The sequence below is a fragment of the Odontesthes bonariensis genome, chromosome 1 (assembly GCF_027942865.1).
Source record: "Odontesthes bonariensis isolate fOdoBon6 chromosome 1, fOdoBon6.hap1, whole genome shotgun sequence".
Classification (NCBI taxonomy): domain Eukaryota; kingdom Metazoa; phylum Chordata; class Actinopteri; order Atheriniformes; family Atherinopsidae; genus Odontesthes; species Odontesthes bonariensis.
Genome location: NC_134506.1, coordinates 18846655 through 18867476, shown reverse-complemented (window position 1 = coordinate 18867476; position 20822 = coordinate 18846655). Strand labels below are relative to the sequence as shown.

The following is a 20822-nucleotide window of genomic DNA, read 5'->3' as shown; positions in this document are numbered from 1 at the left end:
GGGACAATTGGCTTCCAAGGTGTTTGTTATTACTCAGGTGTGTTTCGTCGTTTTATTAGTACAGGGACAGCATACCTAGGCTTGCTTCTATAATTTAGTGTCAGTAGTTGGCTTTGTTGAACATGAGGACCAGACCAGGCCAATGTCTGAATAACCGAATATCATTTATGTTACCAATCTCAAGTTTCAGAAGTGCTCATCAATTCAAACATGAAATAATGGTTGACTGCTTAAAGGTGAAAAAAACTATTATTTTAAACCTTAATACAGCATCAGACAACTGTTTGCTGATGATATATAGCTGTAATGATGACTTTACTACAACTTAGAGCCTGTCTCCTTCTTTGTGCCTTCTATAAACTTTTTGTTTTGAAAGCCAGGATGTTCGTGAGCACATTGTGGTGCTGTCGGAATGAGCGAGATTCTTGTTTTCCTCTGCAGGAAAAAACAACCATTGAACTAAAAAGGCTCGTACTATGGCTGCGCTCAGAAAATAGAAGTGGAAAAATGTTTCTTAGTATTTGGGAGGTTCTTTTGCTTTTAGATATCCCTTTATAGTAAAAGTTTAAAATTTTGAAAAACTATTGCCATAACTTATACTCACTTTGAGCTTTACATATCTAAACGGGAGGCAGTAGAGACAAAATAGTAGAGCAATATATTAAGGATTAAGAGTCCCCAGTGAAACTTGGTAAGTGCATTGAAATATTACTCATGTTGTTGATTTCACCTAATTGGAAATGTGAATCTGTGAATATTGTAAGTGACAGTAATGGCACCATTTCAAAGCCTGTTTTGCTCTTCACTAGGAATGCAGGTTTTCTGGAGGGCACAGCCTTTGTCTTGTGGCAGGAAGTGTTAGCCCCGCACGCCTCCACCTCACATCACATTTCTTCTGCGGCACTCTCTGAAACAACAGATAACCTGAGGTGTTTGGCATCTGCTAAGCTCATATCAGGCATATGAGTCGCAAGTTATTTACCCATGTTCATTTCTTTATGTTAATACATAGTGAAACACCAGTGTCAGTCAGACACTGTATGGGTAGTTGGCTTTATAGACCTTTTGTTATTGCTTTGACCTGTGCACTTGATTAGTCTGTACCCGCAGTACAAGAAGTGGAAAACACCTTCATTTAAACCTATATTAACTGGATATTTGATGCAAAAGGATAATGGGCAAAATACAGATTAATATTGCTTTGCTTCCACTCTGAACACATCACACCACTTTTAAAATGTTTACACTGGCTTCCAGTCAGTCACAGAATAGATTTTAAAAGCCTGCTTATGGTTTACAAATCCCAGAACGGTTTAGGCCCAAAAACATCTGTGATATGTTCAGAGAATATAAACCTAGAAGAGCTCTTAGATCCTAGAACTCAGGTCAGCTGGTCCAGTCCAGAGTCCAGACTAAACACGGAGAAGCAGCATTTAGCTGTTATGCTGCAAACAAGTGGAACAAACTGCCAGTGGAGATTAAACTTTCACCAAATATAGACATTTTTAAATCCAGGTTAAAAACAGGTTCTTTTCTCGTGTGTCTATGCATGAAATCTGCACGGTATCTTTGAACTTATCTAGCTGCTTGTCTTTAATAATTTTAATTTCATTTTAATTATTTTATTTGTTTCTCTTTATATTCTTTGACATATTTTTAATGCTTCTACCACTCCCCGCTGCAAATGCTTTTATTTTATGTAAAGCACTTTGAATTGTTTTGTACATGAAATGCGCTATACAAATAGATGTGACTCGACTTGACTTGAATCCTTTGTGGTGTAAAGTGGGGAATATAGTTCTCTAATAATTGTTCCGACAAAATGTCAGTCTACTGTGTTGGAGCAAGACGATACCGAAGAGTGGCTTTAACTTTGCTGATAATGCATTAATTTTACAAATGCAGTCTGATTATGCCAAATATGCTGTCAGTGTCTCACACCCTAATGTAGTGATATTACAACAAGTCTATCCGGATATGTGCAGACGTCTTTCAAACATTTTTTTTCTTTCTCTTACTGACAGTCTAGCGTGGTCTCAGCAGAAAACCTTACAATTCATGGTTAGAAATTGTGAGGTTGTAATTGGTGTGAAGCGCGTTGTTTCGTAACATATCGGGAACCCCAAATCATGGGTAGTAAAAAAACTATCCTCTAACCATTTATTTTTAAAGAATTAATCCTAACCATTTGTGAGTAAGAGCAAAGTAGAAAAGTGAAAGAACTGTGAAAAATGTTGTCGGGGGCTTTGGGCTGTTCGATCTCTCCTACCCTTTTTTAAAGCATCTGTGCCTAATCAAAAGAGTTCAATGTCTATATGGTCACATACACAGATGTCGAATATATGGACATTGTGATGATCTCAGCAAGACATGGGATATATGCGTTGTGACTTAGCGAGAAGTTGAACATCCATATCAAGATGCGAGATGTCAAGATGCGAGATGTCAAATGGCGACGTCATCACATCTCCACAGTGGCCATTAAGCAATTAAGTAAACTAAATAAAATCTCATTGTCCAGTTCTGTAAGTAATATGAGATTTAAGTTAACAAAAGTGAATGGGCTACTCTTCCCAGTAAACTGTACTTTTTTAATACATTTGTGGACATTTGTGAGTGCTGTAGTAAAAGAGACATCAAAACTTACCCTTTAGAATAGAAAAATTAAGACAGTATACACCAGAGGGAACATAAAACTAAAACCTTTCCACATCAATACGTCTCCTCTGTCCACTCTGACATCTACCTATGGTGTCATTAACTGTTTTTTTTTACTGTGCCAGGTAGTCCTGGCTCAAGTTGTATTGGTATTTTTTGTGTCTCTGTCCTGTCCTCTCACCCTTGAACTAGTTGAGGCAGATGGATGCCCTTCGTGAGTCAGGCTCAGCTGGAGGTTTCTTCCTGTTAAAGAATAGTTTTCCCTCTCAATTTAAAGCTATTGCATTTATATAGAAAATTTCATTGCATGATTATCCTAATGTGCTGAACAAAGACGAAAAAGTTTTAGAGATCCACACTCAAATTACACAGGAAAATATAGTACAGGTTGACATAGACGCAATCACACACACTGTTATTAGGTGGGATGTTTGCATGTTGGGATGTCGGAATGGCGGTTACCACCCCAATTGGGTTAGCTTTACACTTAAAATCTCTTACTTAAAAGTTTTACATGACAAATGTAAGAAAGGTGATGATCATTGCTGGTATGCCATACCTTCACAGATAACCGGTGAATAAATATTTGTAGAAAGAATGCTGTTAAAGTGAACAATGTTGATTTTGTATCCTTAGAAGCCAAATGCCTTTCCTGTCATCGATTTAGCCCTGTGGGATTAAAAGTGATGCAGCAGTGACAGAGATCTATTTTAATTCTGCACATTGTTCTTACCTGTCAAAACCTTGGACTCAGCTGCTGTCAGTTTAATCAGAATTGTATGTGTGCTTTGCTCATGTCTTGCTTCAAGCAGTGCTAATACCAGCAAACCAGTACAACCAACATTAACTCAAGTTGACATCACATAAAACAATTAATTAGATTTCATCATCTGGTTCTGCAACTATAGTAGGCTTTACACTTTGTTTTCATTAGAACAAAAGTACTATCTGTATACTTGTTAACAGACTCTAGGTAAAATTGTAGGAGTTCTTCTACAAAGGAGTCCAACTATATTCCATTCAATTGCACCCTGATAAAAGTGTTGATGCTGCTGAGTTTCTCTTCAAATATTTGTTTTAACTGATATCTCACGGCCAATTCTACAAAAGAGCATTGTAATTTTGTGTGTTTGCATGAATACAATGTCACACCACTTCTGGTGTTTCTTTCTAAACCCTGAACAAAAAGTAATCAGCAAAACAAATTCATGATCTAAATATGAACCAGCAGTATGAAAATAACATTTAAATGCCAAGATGTGATTCTTAACTTTTTAAGGAGTGAAACACCCTTTTGGGGATTAAAATATTTCAATCCTCCACTTAAGTTAACAGTGCTGGCCAGAATAATAATAAAACCAGATTTTCTTTGGAATATATATATATATATATATATTGGAAATGGACCAATTTTGCATAACCAGAATAATTAAATAACATGTTGTTGAACAACAACAACGTAGCTTTTTTTGGTGAAAAAAAAAAAATACAAATCCAAAAAGCATCTTGGGAGTTATTTGAACCTTTCTCTAATATTTGGTTGCATAATGTTTCACAATGTTACTTTTACCAATCTAGAAGCTTCTTATATCTGCTGGTAGTTTCTGACCCTGCTCTACTGTGTTTGTTCAAGCTCCTCCGTTTTTTTCATACGTCAGTGGCAGAGTTCAGCTTTCTCAAATGGGTTTTCAATGGGACTCATTGCGTATCAGTTTGAAACAGTAGGCCGTTTTATTTCCAAACATTATTTTGTGCAATTGCATTTTGCTCTAAAATACCTCGGTGATGGTTTATTTTAATCTATATTTGATTGATACAGTATCGGCATCAGCAAAGCAGCCTCAGAGAATGACAGCATCTCCACTATGTAGGTACTGTTCATGTAGATCTTTCTTTTTTTAATTCTCTCTCACTATTACAGGAATTCTTTGTATTGTTGAGTTTCTTCTTAATGCCAAGATCTGGAAGCACCTTTAGGGTTGTATGACTCTGAAACTCTTTGATAACATTGCAAACTATTGAAACAGAAATTTCAACAGATTTCCTAGGTACCTTAAAGCCTTTGGAATTGTTTTCTGACAATAGAATTTCTGATGCATTTGACAGCTCTCTTGTCACTCATTGCACCAAGAAAAAGAAAGTAGAGATGATGATCGTCCTTTTTTCAACCAATCTTTCATTGGTTTATTCAGGTGAAATGAAACACAAAAATTTAAGTATGTGGTTTTAACCATGTATTTTTTTGTTTATGTAGTCATTGAGAGACTATATGTCTTAAATAGACCGCTAGTAATTATCAGGGATTGTGTTGTTTCTAAATTAAAGCTACCTTCTTCCTCTTTAAGTTTAATAAACATAGTGCACTTTGTTTTCTTATTTTACATTTATTTCTAAATATTCCAAATTCTCTGATTACAATAAAAGTTATTTTCTCTCTGACCATGACTGTAATGCATAATGTAACATGTAACAATTATGAAATTTGAAAAATGATGTCAGGTTTTGATGTTGTTTTGAAATAAATAGTGAAAGAAACTCCCCATAGCCATGATAATAATTGATCAGATCACCAGCTGGCACAAGCTATTAGTCTGTCATGGTCAGGACACCAAAATACAAGATCCTACATTTCTCATATTGCGAATGAGTAAGTTTCAGTTTCTGATTACCAAGCCTCATCCCATAAAAACAAGCACCTGAAACTGCTTTGAATTATGCAAGATGCATAAAAGATCTTCTCAGTGCTATCATTTGAATGAATTGTCAAGGTCTAAAGGCTTATCAGAGAAAATAAGGTTTTCTATCAGGAATAAGAGAAAACAGTTCTTCAATTAGATCACATCATGTTGTACTTGCAGCTTACACAAAGTATAGGACACATGTGGGTCTGTAAATATTTTTGTTGAGAAGGGCTAATCCAAAACCAAGAAATCTATTGAAATAATTAATCAAGGTTAGCCCGTTTAATCTAATTAATGCCTGCCAACATTAGATTGATGCCACCCTGACATGACCTTTTCCACATTGTGTGAAAATGATTTAGAACCAGGCATACTGTGATTTAACATTTGAGCCAGCATGCGGTGTATCGATTGTGTCCTCACATCTTCATTAGCCAATGCAGGCTTCTTGGAATATATCACACTCTCTTTACGTTCACTTTGAGTATTTTTTTTTTTGTATTTTACACACCTAAAAGCAAATGTAATTTTTGGTCAGGGCCAGAAGTTTAGAACCAATATTCCCCAGTGTGAGTTCAGTTGGAAACCTGTGACACACATTCTTACAGCAATTGCAGTCTGACATAAAACTGTGCAAGATACACTCTATGATGGGACATTGCATCTGAGTTATGCTTTCAAATTTTACACCTTGAATATTTTATATGTTGAACTTTCACTGCAAAACTTTGATGCTAAAATCCTTTTATATGGTTTAATCTCAGCATGGCTTTACAGCTTTGGGTTGTGGATGAACAGACAAGAATTTTTTGTTTTGGTTTAGCCGCTGAATCAGAATGAAGAGAGCTGAGCTTGCTTATTCATAATTTCGTGAAGTGTTCTTTTGGGACTATTCTTTTAATGTCTCAACAACTGCTTTCTGTGGACATCCCAAGCATATTTGAACAGGTAAAAGGCCCAGGGACTCACCAGAGGTATAATGTATCTGGGATTACAGCATCTGGGAATGAAGATATCACTAAGAAAAGACAGTATGACATCACTCCAAGCCTCTCTGTTTAGTTTACTGCTATGACAACACATTCTCGGGTAAAAAAAGACTAACATAGATCGATTGATTGAAGAGCAGATGGTCATTTTCTGAAAGATATAATACTCTGAAACGGTAACTGCAACGTTTGAATGTGTCTGACAAATAAAAAAACCTCTGTGAATACATGGTTTCTCAACACTTTTTTTGCTCTTGCATTTTTTTCCCAGCATTGGCACAAATAATCCAAGGTCTTCTGTCTAGGAAAACAGAGTTTTACCTCTTCACAGGTAATTGCACATATTTGTCTTAAACATCTATGAATTATAAATAAGTGATTAATTATTCATTTCCTTGCTTGCTGTGCTAATGTGAACAAAGTGACCTTATTCTTCATCCTTCTACAGTCTACCTCATGTTTCAGCGATGAGATTGCATTATACTTCACTCAAAGCAAGCTTTGATTTGAGATTGCAAAGAAAACTTGTGTTGCCCTTGTGTTACATAGTGCTGTGTGTTGTTTTTTTTATTTCAAATATTTTAGTTGTTGTTTGCTTGTTTTTCGAGCTCCAAGAGAATATTGGGTGGGGAGTTTCTTCTGATTGTAATCTCTTTCATCTTTGACCTGTAGTGATTATGAAAACATTTCCTCTATTGGTAGATTTATGGTAATCCGTCAGTGAGCTGTCTTTATCCATCCAATCATTCATCCATTTACCAACAGCATAAAGTTATGACTTCAGTCAGCTGTTAGTCTTGCTGGCAGCTCATGGGTGGACTATCTATAGACACTGATCGATTGGTCAGCCTATCTTTAGGTCGGTGTATCAGTGTGACTGTTTTTCAATGGATTCAAATTCAAAATAAAACTCTTGAACACTAATACCTTATGAAATCACAGTTCTGACAATTAACACTGTTCTGTGAAGCAGCAGGCTTGGGTGGTGAAAGCTTATTTCTCCCTATGAGTCATGATGAACCCTGTGCTGACTCCTCGTGGGGAGCTATCGATCCACCACTGGGATCACCTTCTGGCCATCATCTCTAGGCCTCATTAGCAAGGGCTTATTAGGTCTATTATAATGGTGTTAAGAAGAAAGCAATGGTAAATGGGGAGAACACTTTTAGTATTGGACTTTCATGCCTGACTGACATTGCCTCATTCTAAAGAAAAAAAGATAAATTGAAAAAGCCCAAAGACCGATATAAAATACTTCAAATGGGGGAAAAAAAACACCATATCTGTTTTTAATGGGGTTCGTCACTCAAACCAAATCAGATAAACCAACACTGTTGCAGCCACTTGTAGATCATAAGTTGAGAGATTTGAAAAAAGAGAGGCGACATGAAGCAAAGATACTGTACAGTAACAGGTACAGCAGTGGCTGTGATAGAAATCTCTTGAAGGCATTTAAAGCATTTCAGTCTATAAAAGAACCTATAAAAGAAAAAAAATCATTATTGTACATATAATTTAAAAAGAAAATCTGAGCACACAGCAATGATATATGTATTTTCAGATTGTATTTCACTTGTACCGTCCTGCCCATCATGATTAAACATCCAAAAAACTGTAAAGAAATCATTCAAAAAAGAAAATAACTTAAAAACTTAAAGATCCAATCTTTATGCTGAATTCAAGACCAAATCAATGTAATGATGTTTTTTTGTACATCCAAGAGTGCATTGCAAAAAGCAACATGTAATGGGAAACTAAACCAATTTAATTTTCCACTTCATTTCAATCACACAAACGACCAAGTCTGTCTTCATCAGCGGTGCCACGATTAAGTCCGGATCTAAAACAGAGAGGTTATACCTCCTTACAGATAGCGATCCATGTTCATGATGTCATGCAATAAAATTTTAAAAACAGCAGTAATTACCACATTATTGACTTTATATGTATGTGCTTCTAAAGTAACTTGGGTGTTGGGTGACTTGGATGTTGGTGGAGTTGGATCCAACTCCATTTTCTCACAGGTGTTGTCAGGAGGCTATTTGTGGTTATGGGAATGCCTGTGTTGAATTTTGATTAAATCAGGCTGTCATATTTAGCAGTCACCATTAAACTGCTAAGACCTGCCTTATGTGTCTGCTTTGAGTTCTAGATTATGATATTTTCTTCATAAATTGCTAAAACATGCATGAAATTTTCAAGTCTGTATATCGGTGGATTATAGTAGTTAGATTTACATGAAATCCCATTGAATGTGAAAGTTATTGACCTTAAACTTTAATGCTTTTCCAGTTTTTTAGTTGTTTGTTTTTGCTGAGCTAATTCTCCAGAATATCTTTTTGCTTTGAGTACTGTAATCTAATCTTCTACTTTATAGCTGTTTTTCAGACACATCAAGTCCTCCTGATTAGCTCTAATCAGTCCATAGAGATTCAAAATAAATCTGTATAAAATAAATCTGGTCTTATTAGCTTTTTATTTCTTACTAGATTACTTATTTTGTTAGGCTAACCAAAACTTGACTTTTAAAATACATATATGTTAGCCTAGATTATTCAAAATCCAGCTTCTCAAATCTGAACCACCAATCCGGATAATACAGCTGGGAATCGGATCATTCCTCCATGTAAACACTCAGCTAGAGAGTGCAGTCAAGAAAAACAGTCAGGAGTAACTGAATATTTGTACAACTGAATTCCCAGTAGAATCCACATATTTTTGTCTCTGATGTTAGACAGCTAAACCCTTTAGAATTTGGATGAAAATCAGCAAATTAAGATCATCAAATTAAAGGGATAGTTTGCCTCTTTTGACATGAAGCTGTATGACATCCCATATTAGCAATATCATTTATGAACATTGACTTACCCCCCGCTGCGTCCTGTGAGCAGAGTTCCAGCCTCGTTTTGGCGTTGACGAAGGTAGTCCGGCTAGTTGGCTGGGGTCGCGAAAATAAAGCGTTTTGCTTCTCAAAACAATATGCGTTCAAAAGAGGAATACATTTGCATCACAAAATCGTTAGCCAGAAAAAGTCCGACCTCACAATCGCTTGGCGCTATTTTTGCCTCCCTTCATATCAATGCGTTCAGCCACCTAGCGATAGCCGCACCTGTTACGGTGTTTGCTGCTCGGAAGCAGGGGACTGCTCGGTCTGCACTTCAGTCTGCATGGTTTACACAGCCCGTAGTGATACAAAGGGAGAGAGAAATAGCGCCAAGCGATTGTGAGGTCTGGCTTTTTCTGGCTAACGATTTTGTGACGCAAATGTATCACTCTTTTGAACGCATATTGTTTTGAGAAGCAAAACGCTTTATTTTTGCGACCCCAGCCAACTAGTCGGACTACCTTCGTCAACGCCAAAACGAGGCTGGAACTCGGCTCACAGGACGCAGCGGGGGGTGAGTCAATGTTCATAAATGATGTTGCTAATATGGGATGTCATACAGCTTCATGTCAAAAGAGGCAAACTATCCCTTTAAGCATTTCAAGACTGACACTATGCTCTAATAGAATTTTATATCCAGTGTCATCAGGAAAAATATCATCAAAAGCATCAGACATGCTTCAGTCAACAAATTGATGTGTGCATGAATACTGAGACAAGGACGGTCGCCCAACTAAACTGCCCAGTCAGGCTGGAACCGTGGCTTGACTCAACTGTGCTTGTAACTCTGCTGACTGCTCAACTTTGCCCTGCAAATTTGCAGCTTACGAAACCTTTGTAAGAGAAAATATCACACTACCGGATTACAAACTCAAGTCGTAGTTTCCATTGATCCAATCAATATTCAATCATTACCAACTTTGAGAACTTTGACATTGCAGACTTTTTGGGGACTAAATGGATGGCAGTTTTGAAAGACTGAGAGTGAATGTACCACACAAATAAACCAGCTTTGTGCTTGATTGGAAGTATAAGCAGAGGGTATCTCTGTATTACTTTTTTGTTAAAAAAAAAACCTTGTAAAAATAGATAAAAGGAGCTAAGGGGAGCCTGCGTCATCTTAACATGCAGCTGACTGTTAAAGTATAAGGTCTGACAATCCACTTTAAAACTGTTACGTCTGTCTCTAACTAATAACTAAAATATTTGTGATGGCATACATGTATTTATGCTGGCAGTATCTCTCTGTAAATTATTATGTATCATACTGGGATGCGTTGGTGCCCCAGGGAGATGAAGATCCCCAGTGTCAAAACTGTTCCATTGAGATAGAGCTTTTTTCAACAGTGACAGCTCTGACTTTCTGTCCCAAAGCAGGATTATCTTTTGAATTACTTTCTCATTTTCTCCTCTCACAGTGCTGCATATGAGAGATTCATTTTTTTTAACTGAGGACAATTGCTTCTATGTTGCTTTGCAAGATCAAAATGTCAAATTGTATGAGTCCTCAAGGAGTCCCAGTGTGATGAAATCCTCAAATTCTTGTGTTTATCCATTTCTACAGCCTGGTGCATCGCTGCTTTCCAGTTTTTTTTCCTTTACAGCTCACAACCCTGAGTTATGGCTCATTGCACTTTTACACTGCATTTTAAAGTTGATTTTAACAAGCAAGCACTAGCTCTCAAAACCACAAAAACACACTGTGGGAGTGTTATGTGGAATCTTATGAGATGCAGTCTACTTTTACAATCTCAAGAGAAAACATTTCATTACAAGATACTTTTTTTCCCCTTATTATTCTAACAGAGGTCCATCATTGTTGGAAGCAGCTGAAAATGACTTTGATGCACTTTGGTGTTTGTGACTGATTAAGTTAAATTAGGTCAAACCATCTTTATGAATACCTCTGCCATAATTAAAGCATTAATTATGAAAGAATAGTTTGGAAAAGAGTGTATTGTAGTCAACAAAAGGCAAAGAAAGAAAAGGCTATTAGAAGGAAGGTCATTGAAGTACTTAATTACTCAGTTTGGAGAATCTGAGATTAATCCTAATGGGTGAGCTACAGCTAAAAGCCTCTCAGTGGGTGGCCATAAGAAGAGAAAATCTTTCGCCATCTGATTGTTTATGATAGCATGGAGGTATCTGTCTGCACTGATCTCATCCTACACAAAGTGAAGGATTTGGGTGTTCAACCAGCAAAGGCTAACTTGAGTACAGCCCATGCCAAGAGGGACCAACAACAGGCAATTTCATCATGAAGAGGATGAAACACCAAAAATAATCAATAGCAACAGCTGTGCTGGACAATCTTCATTATTTCAACACTTTGCTCCACTCCATCACAAAGCCGATCGTTGTTCAGTTTGTCTTCTGTGATTTCCACATCAAAGCAAAGCTAAAAGGACCAAGACCGGCACACAAGCACTACCAGGAGCAGCCAACAGCTCAGATCATTCTACATATTTCTGAGACTGTCTCCAATTAGCAGCAAAACACTAGAATATGTAGACATGTGTTTTTGAAGCCCCAAACCAAACCAGAGCAGTACCAAAAGCATGTTCAAGCCGTATGTGTTTGATTTTAAACTCAGTGTAAAAATCCATAAAAGGGCTTGAACCTATGAACTATTTGAGCTTGAAGTTATTTTGGATGGTAAAAAAAAAAGGCCTCTTCTCACAGCGCCCACAGCTTATAATTTTGCTTACCTGTAAGGAAACCTTTTAATTCTCCAAACTGATAGCACTCTAAGCCCGATTATGTGACACTAGAAAAAAATAAATGATTGCAATCATTTAACACATGTGTTAGTCTGACCAAACCAATACTTTCAAAATGCACGTCAATTATACAAAATCAAGCGTCTCAAAGCCAGACTACACACCCAGATAACGTAGTAAGAGTTGGGATCACTCTATGTACACTCAGCTAGGCACAAATGGGCTTCGGTGCTTTGCAGAAGCTCCAGAGTACCATCTTTTGCATCTCTTTATATAAACAGTAAACTATAAATGTATATCAATACAGCTACATGGGTCAAGAATTGTGACTGGAAAGCAGCCCATGAAGACTATGTGTCAACTATATTATGTATTTCTCTGTGGGAAATCGTTGTACATGTAAATATTAATAATTTTAACAGGATAAAATGTTCAGTGTTTAACTTATATAGCCACGTGGTGCAGACTCCATGCAAATTCTACGGAAGAGTATTAGGACCAGGCATAAGAAAAAATAATAATATTTTGGCTGTCGAGATTAAAGTCCACATGTCGAGAATAATCTCGATATGTCGACTTTATAAATATAAATATTTTTTCTTATGCCTGGCCCTAATACTCTTCCGTAAAATTCTAATTCTATACAGTACATGATTGAATATTTACTGTAAAAACGTGCTAGGTTTAGGGTTATAGTTTCTTGGAAATTACGTCGATATAAAGTCCTCTAAAATGATATGAACACTGTGAGTGAGTCAAAAAGTCTTCACTGAAAAATGTTAGCATCTAGAAATTAAAATATTTCAGTCCCATCAAAAGACTCGGAGTAGTGACTACAAGTTCGGTGTGTGCTGCTGAGCAAACATTAAAATAAAATAACTTGAGTGTGGTCAATCTGTTGGTATACTCCACCCACACCACGGCTCCAGCATCGTATGAGCGCCAACGCGCAATAGTGTGCATTACCGTGGATGCATAAAGGCAGAGGACAGTGCGCGCCCCTGGATGCAAGCTGCTGAAGTCGCAGTCACTCCATTTCATGTTTTGCCCTGCCCTTGTGCGCTCTGCCCACTGTGCAGCGTGCGTCTCCTTTGCATTTCGCTTCCCCCTCACTGTCATAAGCACACGGGGCAGCTGTGTGTGCGGGAGAAGTTATTGACACGCTGAGCACCAGGTAGCTTCTTCCTAAGGATTTGTTCAAGCTCGGAGCAGTCGGACTCGTCTTTCCTCTTGTCAGAGGGACGATGTGGTGGACGCATCAGTATCCAAAGTGAGGAGTGATCTTTTTCTCCCTTTATCAACATCAAACATCGCGCCCATTGGAGAAATCTTTTTTCTGGATTTCTTTTAATCTGATGGAGCTTTTATTTCTCAGCGAAACATCACCCAGGATTTCACTGATGAATGCGATGTGGAGACTGCAAGTCGCCTTATGTACTCTGTCGGTGCTGTCTCTATCATCTGCTGGTGAAAGCAAAGCGCGGAGCTGTAGCGAGGTTAGACAAGCTTATAACGCTAAAGGATTCAGCCTTCTCAATGTACCTCTTCAGGAAATATCAGGTAGGCGACACTAACACCTAATCGCTGCGTTTCGCCCCCAAACACCGCGTGTCACGTCTGGTCTCCCCCACAAATTAAACAAATGAAATGTGTCATCTTTCTTAAAAATTTTGAACATAATTACTCCTGCGCTAATTCCTGCTGTACCTTAGGATTCAAACAGATCCAACAAGTCTTCGTGAACAGTATATTTTGTGCAGTGTCCCGTTTCATGTGATCGACTTTATAAAATAAATCTCTGCATGACAGCTAATGCAGACAGCACAAAGTGCTATAAGTCCACTGCATGCCATTGTAGGCATACAAAGAGGAGCCATAGCTGTTAAAACCTGTTTGTAAAAGTTATCATTATCATTAACATCATTATCATCTGAATTTTCTCACTGATCAACCATGAGTCATTGCAAGCTGAATTTAACTGATCCTCTAAGTTGACAGCAAAAACTGGATTTGACATCCAAAATACATCTGAAGTGATCCACCTGCAAAAGTGTCATCGGTGTAGCTCATCACCATGTGGCATAATCATCAATGCAGTGTAAGCATTTCTTTTAGCTGTCATACATTTTATATTTTTTCAAGGCCAAGTTCAGCTCAATAATAGCAGTTAAACTAAATCCACACAGAACTGGCTAAAAACCCACTTCCACTTTTCCTCTCTTTAAGCCTTTTGAGCCTTAAAATGATATGTCATTCGCCTAAAGAGGTAACTTCACCCAGAATTGACACGGAAATCTTACTTTTGTAATCTGTGACACCTAAATATGATGCAATCAGCCCTCTTGGACATCATTTTGAAATAGAGCTATTCAAAATTTAGCCAGTGAAAAACTGACTTGGTAACAGTGGCACAAGATGTGTTTCGGAACCGGCTGCATACCTGTTGCTCATATTCAACAGAAGATCATGGAGCTTGTTGTCTTGGATTTGGCTAAAAAGTAAATGGTGTTTACCAGTAGGGGGCTGTATGCACTCAACATGAATTGCTTCTTTTGCTGTGGATTTTTTTTCTCCTTTTGGATATTCCTCAAGGCTACAGCCTGGTTTTTAATTCATGCTCTTTGCAACAGCGGAGATATGGGGTTTTATTATCTCTTGTGTGGAGGTAATCACATTTATGGTCGAAGCAAGAAAAGAGATTAGTCAGTAAACATAGTCTGCTTCATGAGAGCAAAGAGGAGAAGCAGAGGGGCCTGAAGTTAATGCCTCTGTTGTCTCTTCCAGACGAAATAAAGATACTGTTTTGGTAATTGGCAGCATCAGGCAGAATTGATCACAGATCTGCCTTATCTGGGTTTAACATGGTTATGCCATGATGGGAATGTGGTAGCTTTGTCAGTGATTGAACATGTGTGTGCAGTCTGTATCGCGCGTGTGTGTGCGTTTGTTTCTTTGACATCCTTTTCCCTCTTGTTATAACTTGAAGTCAACAAGTTTGATTAAAATACTCAGACAACCAAAAATCTAAAATGCTGTAGCTGTACTGCCTGCGCTCCATTTGCAAACTGTTCTCTGTTTCAAGTCAGAAGAAGTCAGCAGACTACTCAAATGTTGTCAGAATTATTCAAATGCAGGGCGTTTTGTCTTTTCCTCGGCATTTGCGTGATACACTTTTTGAAAACTGCTCCTTTTTGTTTCCTCTTTTTTTCTATTGTTCATTTGGATCTGCGATGAAAGGATGCTAAACGGACACGGTGCCTTATTTCTCTTTTGTCAGCAGGAATCCAAAGTTATGATTGAACCCACCTTGGCGCAGAGGTCAGAGATGTTAAATAGTTCTACGCGTCATTTCTTAGTACTATATCAAACAGTGAACTTTTTTGGTTATCTGATATATAAATATTTATGTAATTCATTCAGTTTGATTATAATCACGTAATCCAAGGCAGAACTTGGATGTTTTTGCAGCTGCTCTCATTTAGTTTGACAGGTCTTAGAGGAGTAAAAATCATGAAGTGCTTTGACCACAGAGTTTTTGTTGTTTTTGTTGGCTTCCACTTCGCCACTGGACAGGGTCCATTTATCACAAGAAGAATTCAGACTGTCAAATAGTTTCTATGAGTGAGTTTGAAATACTTGGACTTGGCTTTACTTGATTATGCAAAATTTTGTATTGCACAATGTTTCTCCTCTGCCTGGAATTTCAGCATATAAAGACAGTTGGCTGCATTACCGATCAAGATGTTTTGAAGGCTGTGACCGAATCTTTTTATTTTCTTTTTTTTTCACAATATCTGTACAACACATACATTATGTGTAATTTGTTGTCCTCAAACAATCTCCATATGAATACAAGAGTTATTATTAGATATGGGCCTCAGGAGATGGAACAGTAGGGAGCACTCAATTATCACTTATTAGGTATGCTAATACAAACGTGTGGAAAACTGCATGTGCTACGTTAGCACTCATCCCTCCATTATTTGCTTTGTCGTGCCACTGATATGCCTCTAGCTACGAAACATCAAGGTGTAATATATCTGTAAAGGTTAGTACCTCAGGTTGTAAGCTCTTATGAACATAAGCTAATTATTTTACAGTTCTTTGCCGTTGACCAGCTGAGCTTCATTATTTAATTATTTAACAGGTGACAAACTGAGATAAGTTCATATCTGTTCTGAAATAAACCAGGCTGGTGTTCAATTAATTCACACTTAAATAGTAATTAAAAATAAATGCAATGCAATTTCACTTTTTTTTTTTTTTGAGAAAAGGGTATTTTTCCTCCATCCACAAAGCTAATATCTAAAGCTGTGTCTGGAGGTGTCTCATGGGCACGATGGTTGCAAAACCTATCCAGAACTTAAAGAAATTGGAAATCCATCAGAGCAGAAACCTCAAATTGATATTTTAAGAATTACATGAAGCTACTTGGGAATTCTTCTTTCAGGCCTTTGCATTTTTTTCATATATGTTTGACACTAGTTTATGCACTTTTTTAATGACAGAGTGGCTTGGCTTATAATAACCTTCCATAATTACCAGTAGTACGGCGATGTACAGAAGAGACATTTGGTGCATGGTATGGTGCTGCCTTGTAGATGGTGTGCGTCTTTGCCCTGAAGAGATGTAAAACACTTTCAGCAGTATCACTTCTCATATCACTTGCTGTGTTGGCAAATTAGCATCTTTTATAATTCTATTCTTGGATTCAAATAACTGTTTGGCACTGATGCAGACAATAAGTAAATTGACTGAGTTGGCCATCTTCAACAGAGGTCAACACTTCATTGGTTGTGGAACGACAGTGCCTCTTTTAGCTGAAGGACTTGTTCAGCTGGTTTATAGCATCGGAGTAAAGAGAGGTGGAGCCCAGTGAGAAAAATATCACCAGCCCTAGTTTTCATACAGAGAAAAGTGCCAAGATTGTTTGCAAAAAAGGGGATGCTGAAATACAGTACTGTGCTGTAAATGAGGTGAACCAGACAAATGTGTAAAAATACCTTCATTTAACTCCACCAGACTGAGCTTGTGATTCCCCCACTCTCGCGTCCATGTTGCTGATGCACCATCATCACCCTCGTGCTTGTGTGTGAGATTTTCGATATAGTGCAGAGTACACATTACTGCTTGATTGTCAGCCCTTTGTTCATAAACACAGATGCTCCTGAATGCTTCAGTCAGGCCTGCCACGAGGCTCCTTCTCTGCGGCTTTCCAGTTAAAATCAACATCTTCTTAGAGAGAGCAGCTGAGATTCTCATGGGTGAACTCTGCTCTTTGCTATGGCTTTGAAATAAAACCGTTCGAAGCGTTGGGGTTCCTATTAGTGCGCTGCCCGAGTCTTATATTTCCTTTCTCAAGAATAACAACCACCTTTAGGGTTGATCCGTGGCAATTTGATTTGATTTCTCTTAACAGAACAGCTATTAGCTGTTATACAATACATCATAATTTTTCCTCATGTGAGTTCTTTATGTTTCCTCTCTTTATGTTTTTCGCTGTGATCTGTGCTTGCACGTTTATAGGTTTGCAAGTTGTACATCCTTGCAGTTCCCCAATTCCCTCAAACACAACCCTCATATCAAATATCTTTGCTGTTTATATTCAAATTGTGCCCCTTATAAAGCTTTTGTGTGATGCACAGTTTATATCGTTTGTATTTCTTGACATAGAGTTCTCTATAACTCTTGAAATAAACCATTTTCCAACACTTATTAATATCTGTATAATAATTAAAACATTATCTCATGAAGTATTTTCTGGACAAGCACAATTTCAAGACCCTGGAATTGAATTAATAGTAACAGCAAATTATTCAAGAAAATTAAGATATGAATGTATTTCAGAAGTAAACTGAAATATAAATAAATAAGCTAAATAAATATTTATATACTCTATATGTATATACTGAGCAAAAATCACGATTGTACGGTTGAAGGTATTTTCTAACTGGAATTTGAGACCACACAAAAAAAGCACAGAAATTGTGGCACTCTTTGGTTAATCTTCTGTCATCACAACTCTGCATTCTGTCGTAAAAGTAAGCATCCTTGTTGTTGCACTGGTCTATTTTCAATTTTTATAACCTGTAGGGTGAGTATGCAAAATAAAGTTGACAGCAATTTCAGATGTAATCACTAAATAATTGAATGACATCAGTGACTAATGACATTTAGCAAAGTGTGGGAATACCACTGTCAAAGCCTTTGCCCAGTGAACATTCATATAAAATTTCTGAGGAGCTTCTTTTTTTTCAAAGCCCATTAAGATGCTCTTGGCTCTGCCAAATTGGAAACAAGTCTCTCGCCAGCCTGTATACATCTTCAGAGAGAACAGTTAATGAGATGTGAGGGAGATTAGGCTTTGTGTGTGTTAGTGTGTGTGTTTGTGAGAATGCATTTCTTTGCAGCAGTTTAGCCTCACTTTGCGGGCCTTTCTCTTGCATTGCATCTCTGTTGTGATAGAAAATGACAAAAGTGCTTTGTTTTTCATTGCGCGAGACAGTTTGTGTGCATGGCACATCCAAATGAGCTTGAATGCAAATCCTCTTGTGGTTCTCTTCAGATCCACTAAAAGAGAATGTCTGACAGTTGTCCTGATCTGAAGAATCTGTTTACCCTCTACAGACATTCAAGCCTGAAATGCACGGTCTCCAAGCATCCCTGAACCATCCTCAGCACCATGGTGCTTTCTAAGTAGTGTGAAAAGCCTCCGGATAGCGTAGGAGACAGCTGAAGCACTTTTTCCAGTTTTCAATCAACTGCTGGCCTAAATCAGTAATGGGGAGGGGGGAGGGATTAAGAATCTCTACCCTGTCAAGCGTTGAGAGGAACTAGAAAATAAAAAGTTAAAAGAAGGATGTGATTCTATGTTTAGGGATTAGAGGAGCGAGCAAAGAAAATAAGAAGTAAAACAAACTTTCCCAGTAGGCGGGGACATTTAGGCACAAGAGAGCATCCTTGACTAACCATGTGTTGAAATTATGACTTGAGTGGTAGCATTTTGAGATTGGGTGAGCTCTGGGGTACAAATAAGGAGTCAGGTAGAATACAATCTATCTGAACGTAAGGGATTAGTGATCAGACTGTATTTGTGTTGCTTGGTAGTATTACGACCTTTTGCACTTATTTAGAAAAAAAACAACGTTTAGTAGTCCTTCTTTTGTGAATACTGAGAGAAAAACTCTCAAGAAACAAGAGGAAAAGTCCCATGCGGCACTCCTCCACTGGGGAAAGACTCCTCTGGGATTTTTCTGTCACTGGGGCTGCAGGAATGTTATTGATGTTGAGGGGGTCACGTTGTCATATTATTGTTCACACGGGGAAATAACGAGCGTTCATTCAGGATTATACGAGCTGCCTTCCTTACTAATGCAGTGCAGACGCTTTGTGTTTGACTTAGAGCCCTTTAAAGCATATTGTTTATTACACAGAAAACATCTCCTCACCCTTCAGCCAGGGAAACATTTGTGGTTTTCCTAGTATTATTTACTATGTATGTTGGACAACCAGTGCACTCCGTGTTTACTACTACACTCAGTCTTTTGCCCACAGAGCTTTTTGCCTCTGGTGGAAAGCCTCTGAATAGAAGTCCCAAGCCTGACACCAGCAATAGGGCTCAGATAGATGAAAGCCACTCAGTGCTGTGGGGAAACCCACATGGGTGTATCATATCAAGGTGTCAAGGATGCAAATACATTTCACACTGGGGACTTTTTATTTTTGTTTTTCAGACACACATAAGTGCACATGGCTGAGGTGATTTGCTGAATAAATCAACCCTCAGAGACTTCAAGTAAACAAGCATTAAGTATGAATAAACATGGTTTGCCCAAATTGTCATGGCAACATCGGATGCTGTCAACACATGGAGAAAACAGTGGTGTCACTGGCATCACAGACTTGACTATGACACTGTTGTTGTTGTGTCGAAGGAACATTGACTGTTTGAACCCCCTGAAAGGCCTCAGTGGTTTCACTAAAGCAAAACCGCGGCAGGGTTTTGATGCATCCAAATCAAAATTGTAGGTGCTCCAGCATCCAGACTTCTTTTTTTTTTATGAAACAAAGCCACAGAGGATCATCTCTCTGGACTCTTGGATATTGTGATATTCTTGCCATTGAATGGTGAAAAAAATACAAAAACTGGATACTGTAACATCATTAACTCCTTTTTTTTCTAGCAGTTGAAATAAAAAGCAACACTGTAAAATGTAATTGTATATCTTACTTAAAAAAAAAAGTGACCTTAACTCATTCCAGTTGACTCTGTTGACTATCCTCACTTAAACTTAGTAAAGACAACTTTCTACTGAGGCAAGTAATCAAACTCATCAGCTGCAAGTAACCTGTACTTGAGTACTATGAGTGAGCAAGACGCGTCTGCATAACCAGCAGAAACTCGGCGTCATTCGGCATTTCTCGTTTTACGCACATGCGCAGTTGCCCACTGACGAGTGACATGACGACGTGCTTTGAATGAAGCGGGAAACAGGCGGTTGCTGCAGCTAGTGTCACGGTAAGTTTCACTGGTTTTCTATGTAACAAACTTATCGTCGTTATCTTTGCCATATAATTTATCCGTAAGTCTATGTTTGGAGGTTAACTTTATGTTTAATAAATTAGAGTCGGTCCTTTGCAGTCATGTGAAAGCTAAAGCTAACCAGCCCTTCACGTAACGTTGCTCTGTAAGGATATTGTAACATTTAGGGATAACTGGAGTTTCAGCAAACACAGCGTGCTTATTAACGGTTGAAAAAGCAACTGTGCTGATCTTTCAGGGACACTCTTCAACTCACCAAGCATGTAATTCATTCCTCAGCTCTTAATTAAACCATAAAAAAAATGAGTTTGTCGTTTTCCATGGCCCCTTTCTTTAACATGGCGGAGA

At 38.0% G+C, this 20822-nt stretch overlaps 1 protein-coding gene across 3 annotated transcripts in view; it reads left to right on the top strand.

Moving 5' to 3' along the window:
• Positions 1 to 13000: 13000 nt before the first annotated feature.
• The window catches only part of gpc6a (glypican 6a), a 155682-nt gene continuing 147860 nt past the window's right edge, over positions 13001 to 20822 (top strand). For 2 of the 3 annotated variants that reach the window (XM_075450550.1, XM_075450499.1), the window contains exon 1: positions 13001 to 13492. In XM_075450550.1, the coding sequence (XP_075306665.1) occupies positions 13288 to 13492 (205 nt within the window). In that variant the 5' untranslated portion in view covers positions 13001 to 13287. The remainder of the gene's footprint in view (positions 13493 to 20822) is intronic. The other variant, XM_075450630.1, reaches the window with a different exon arrangement.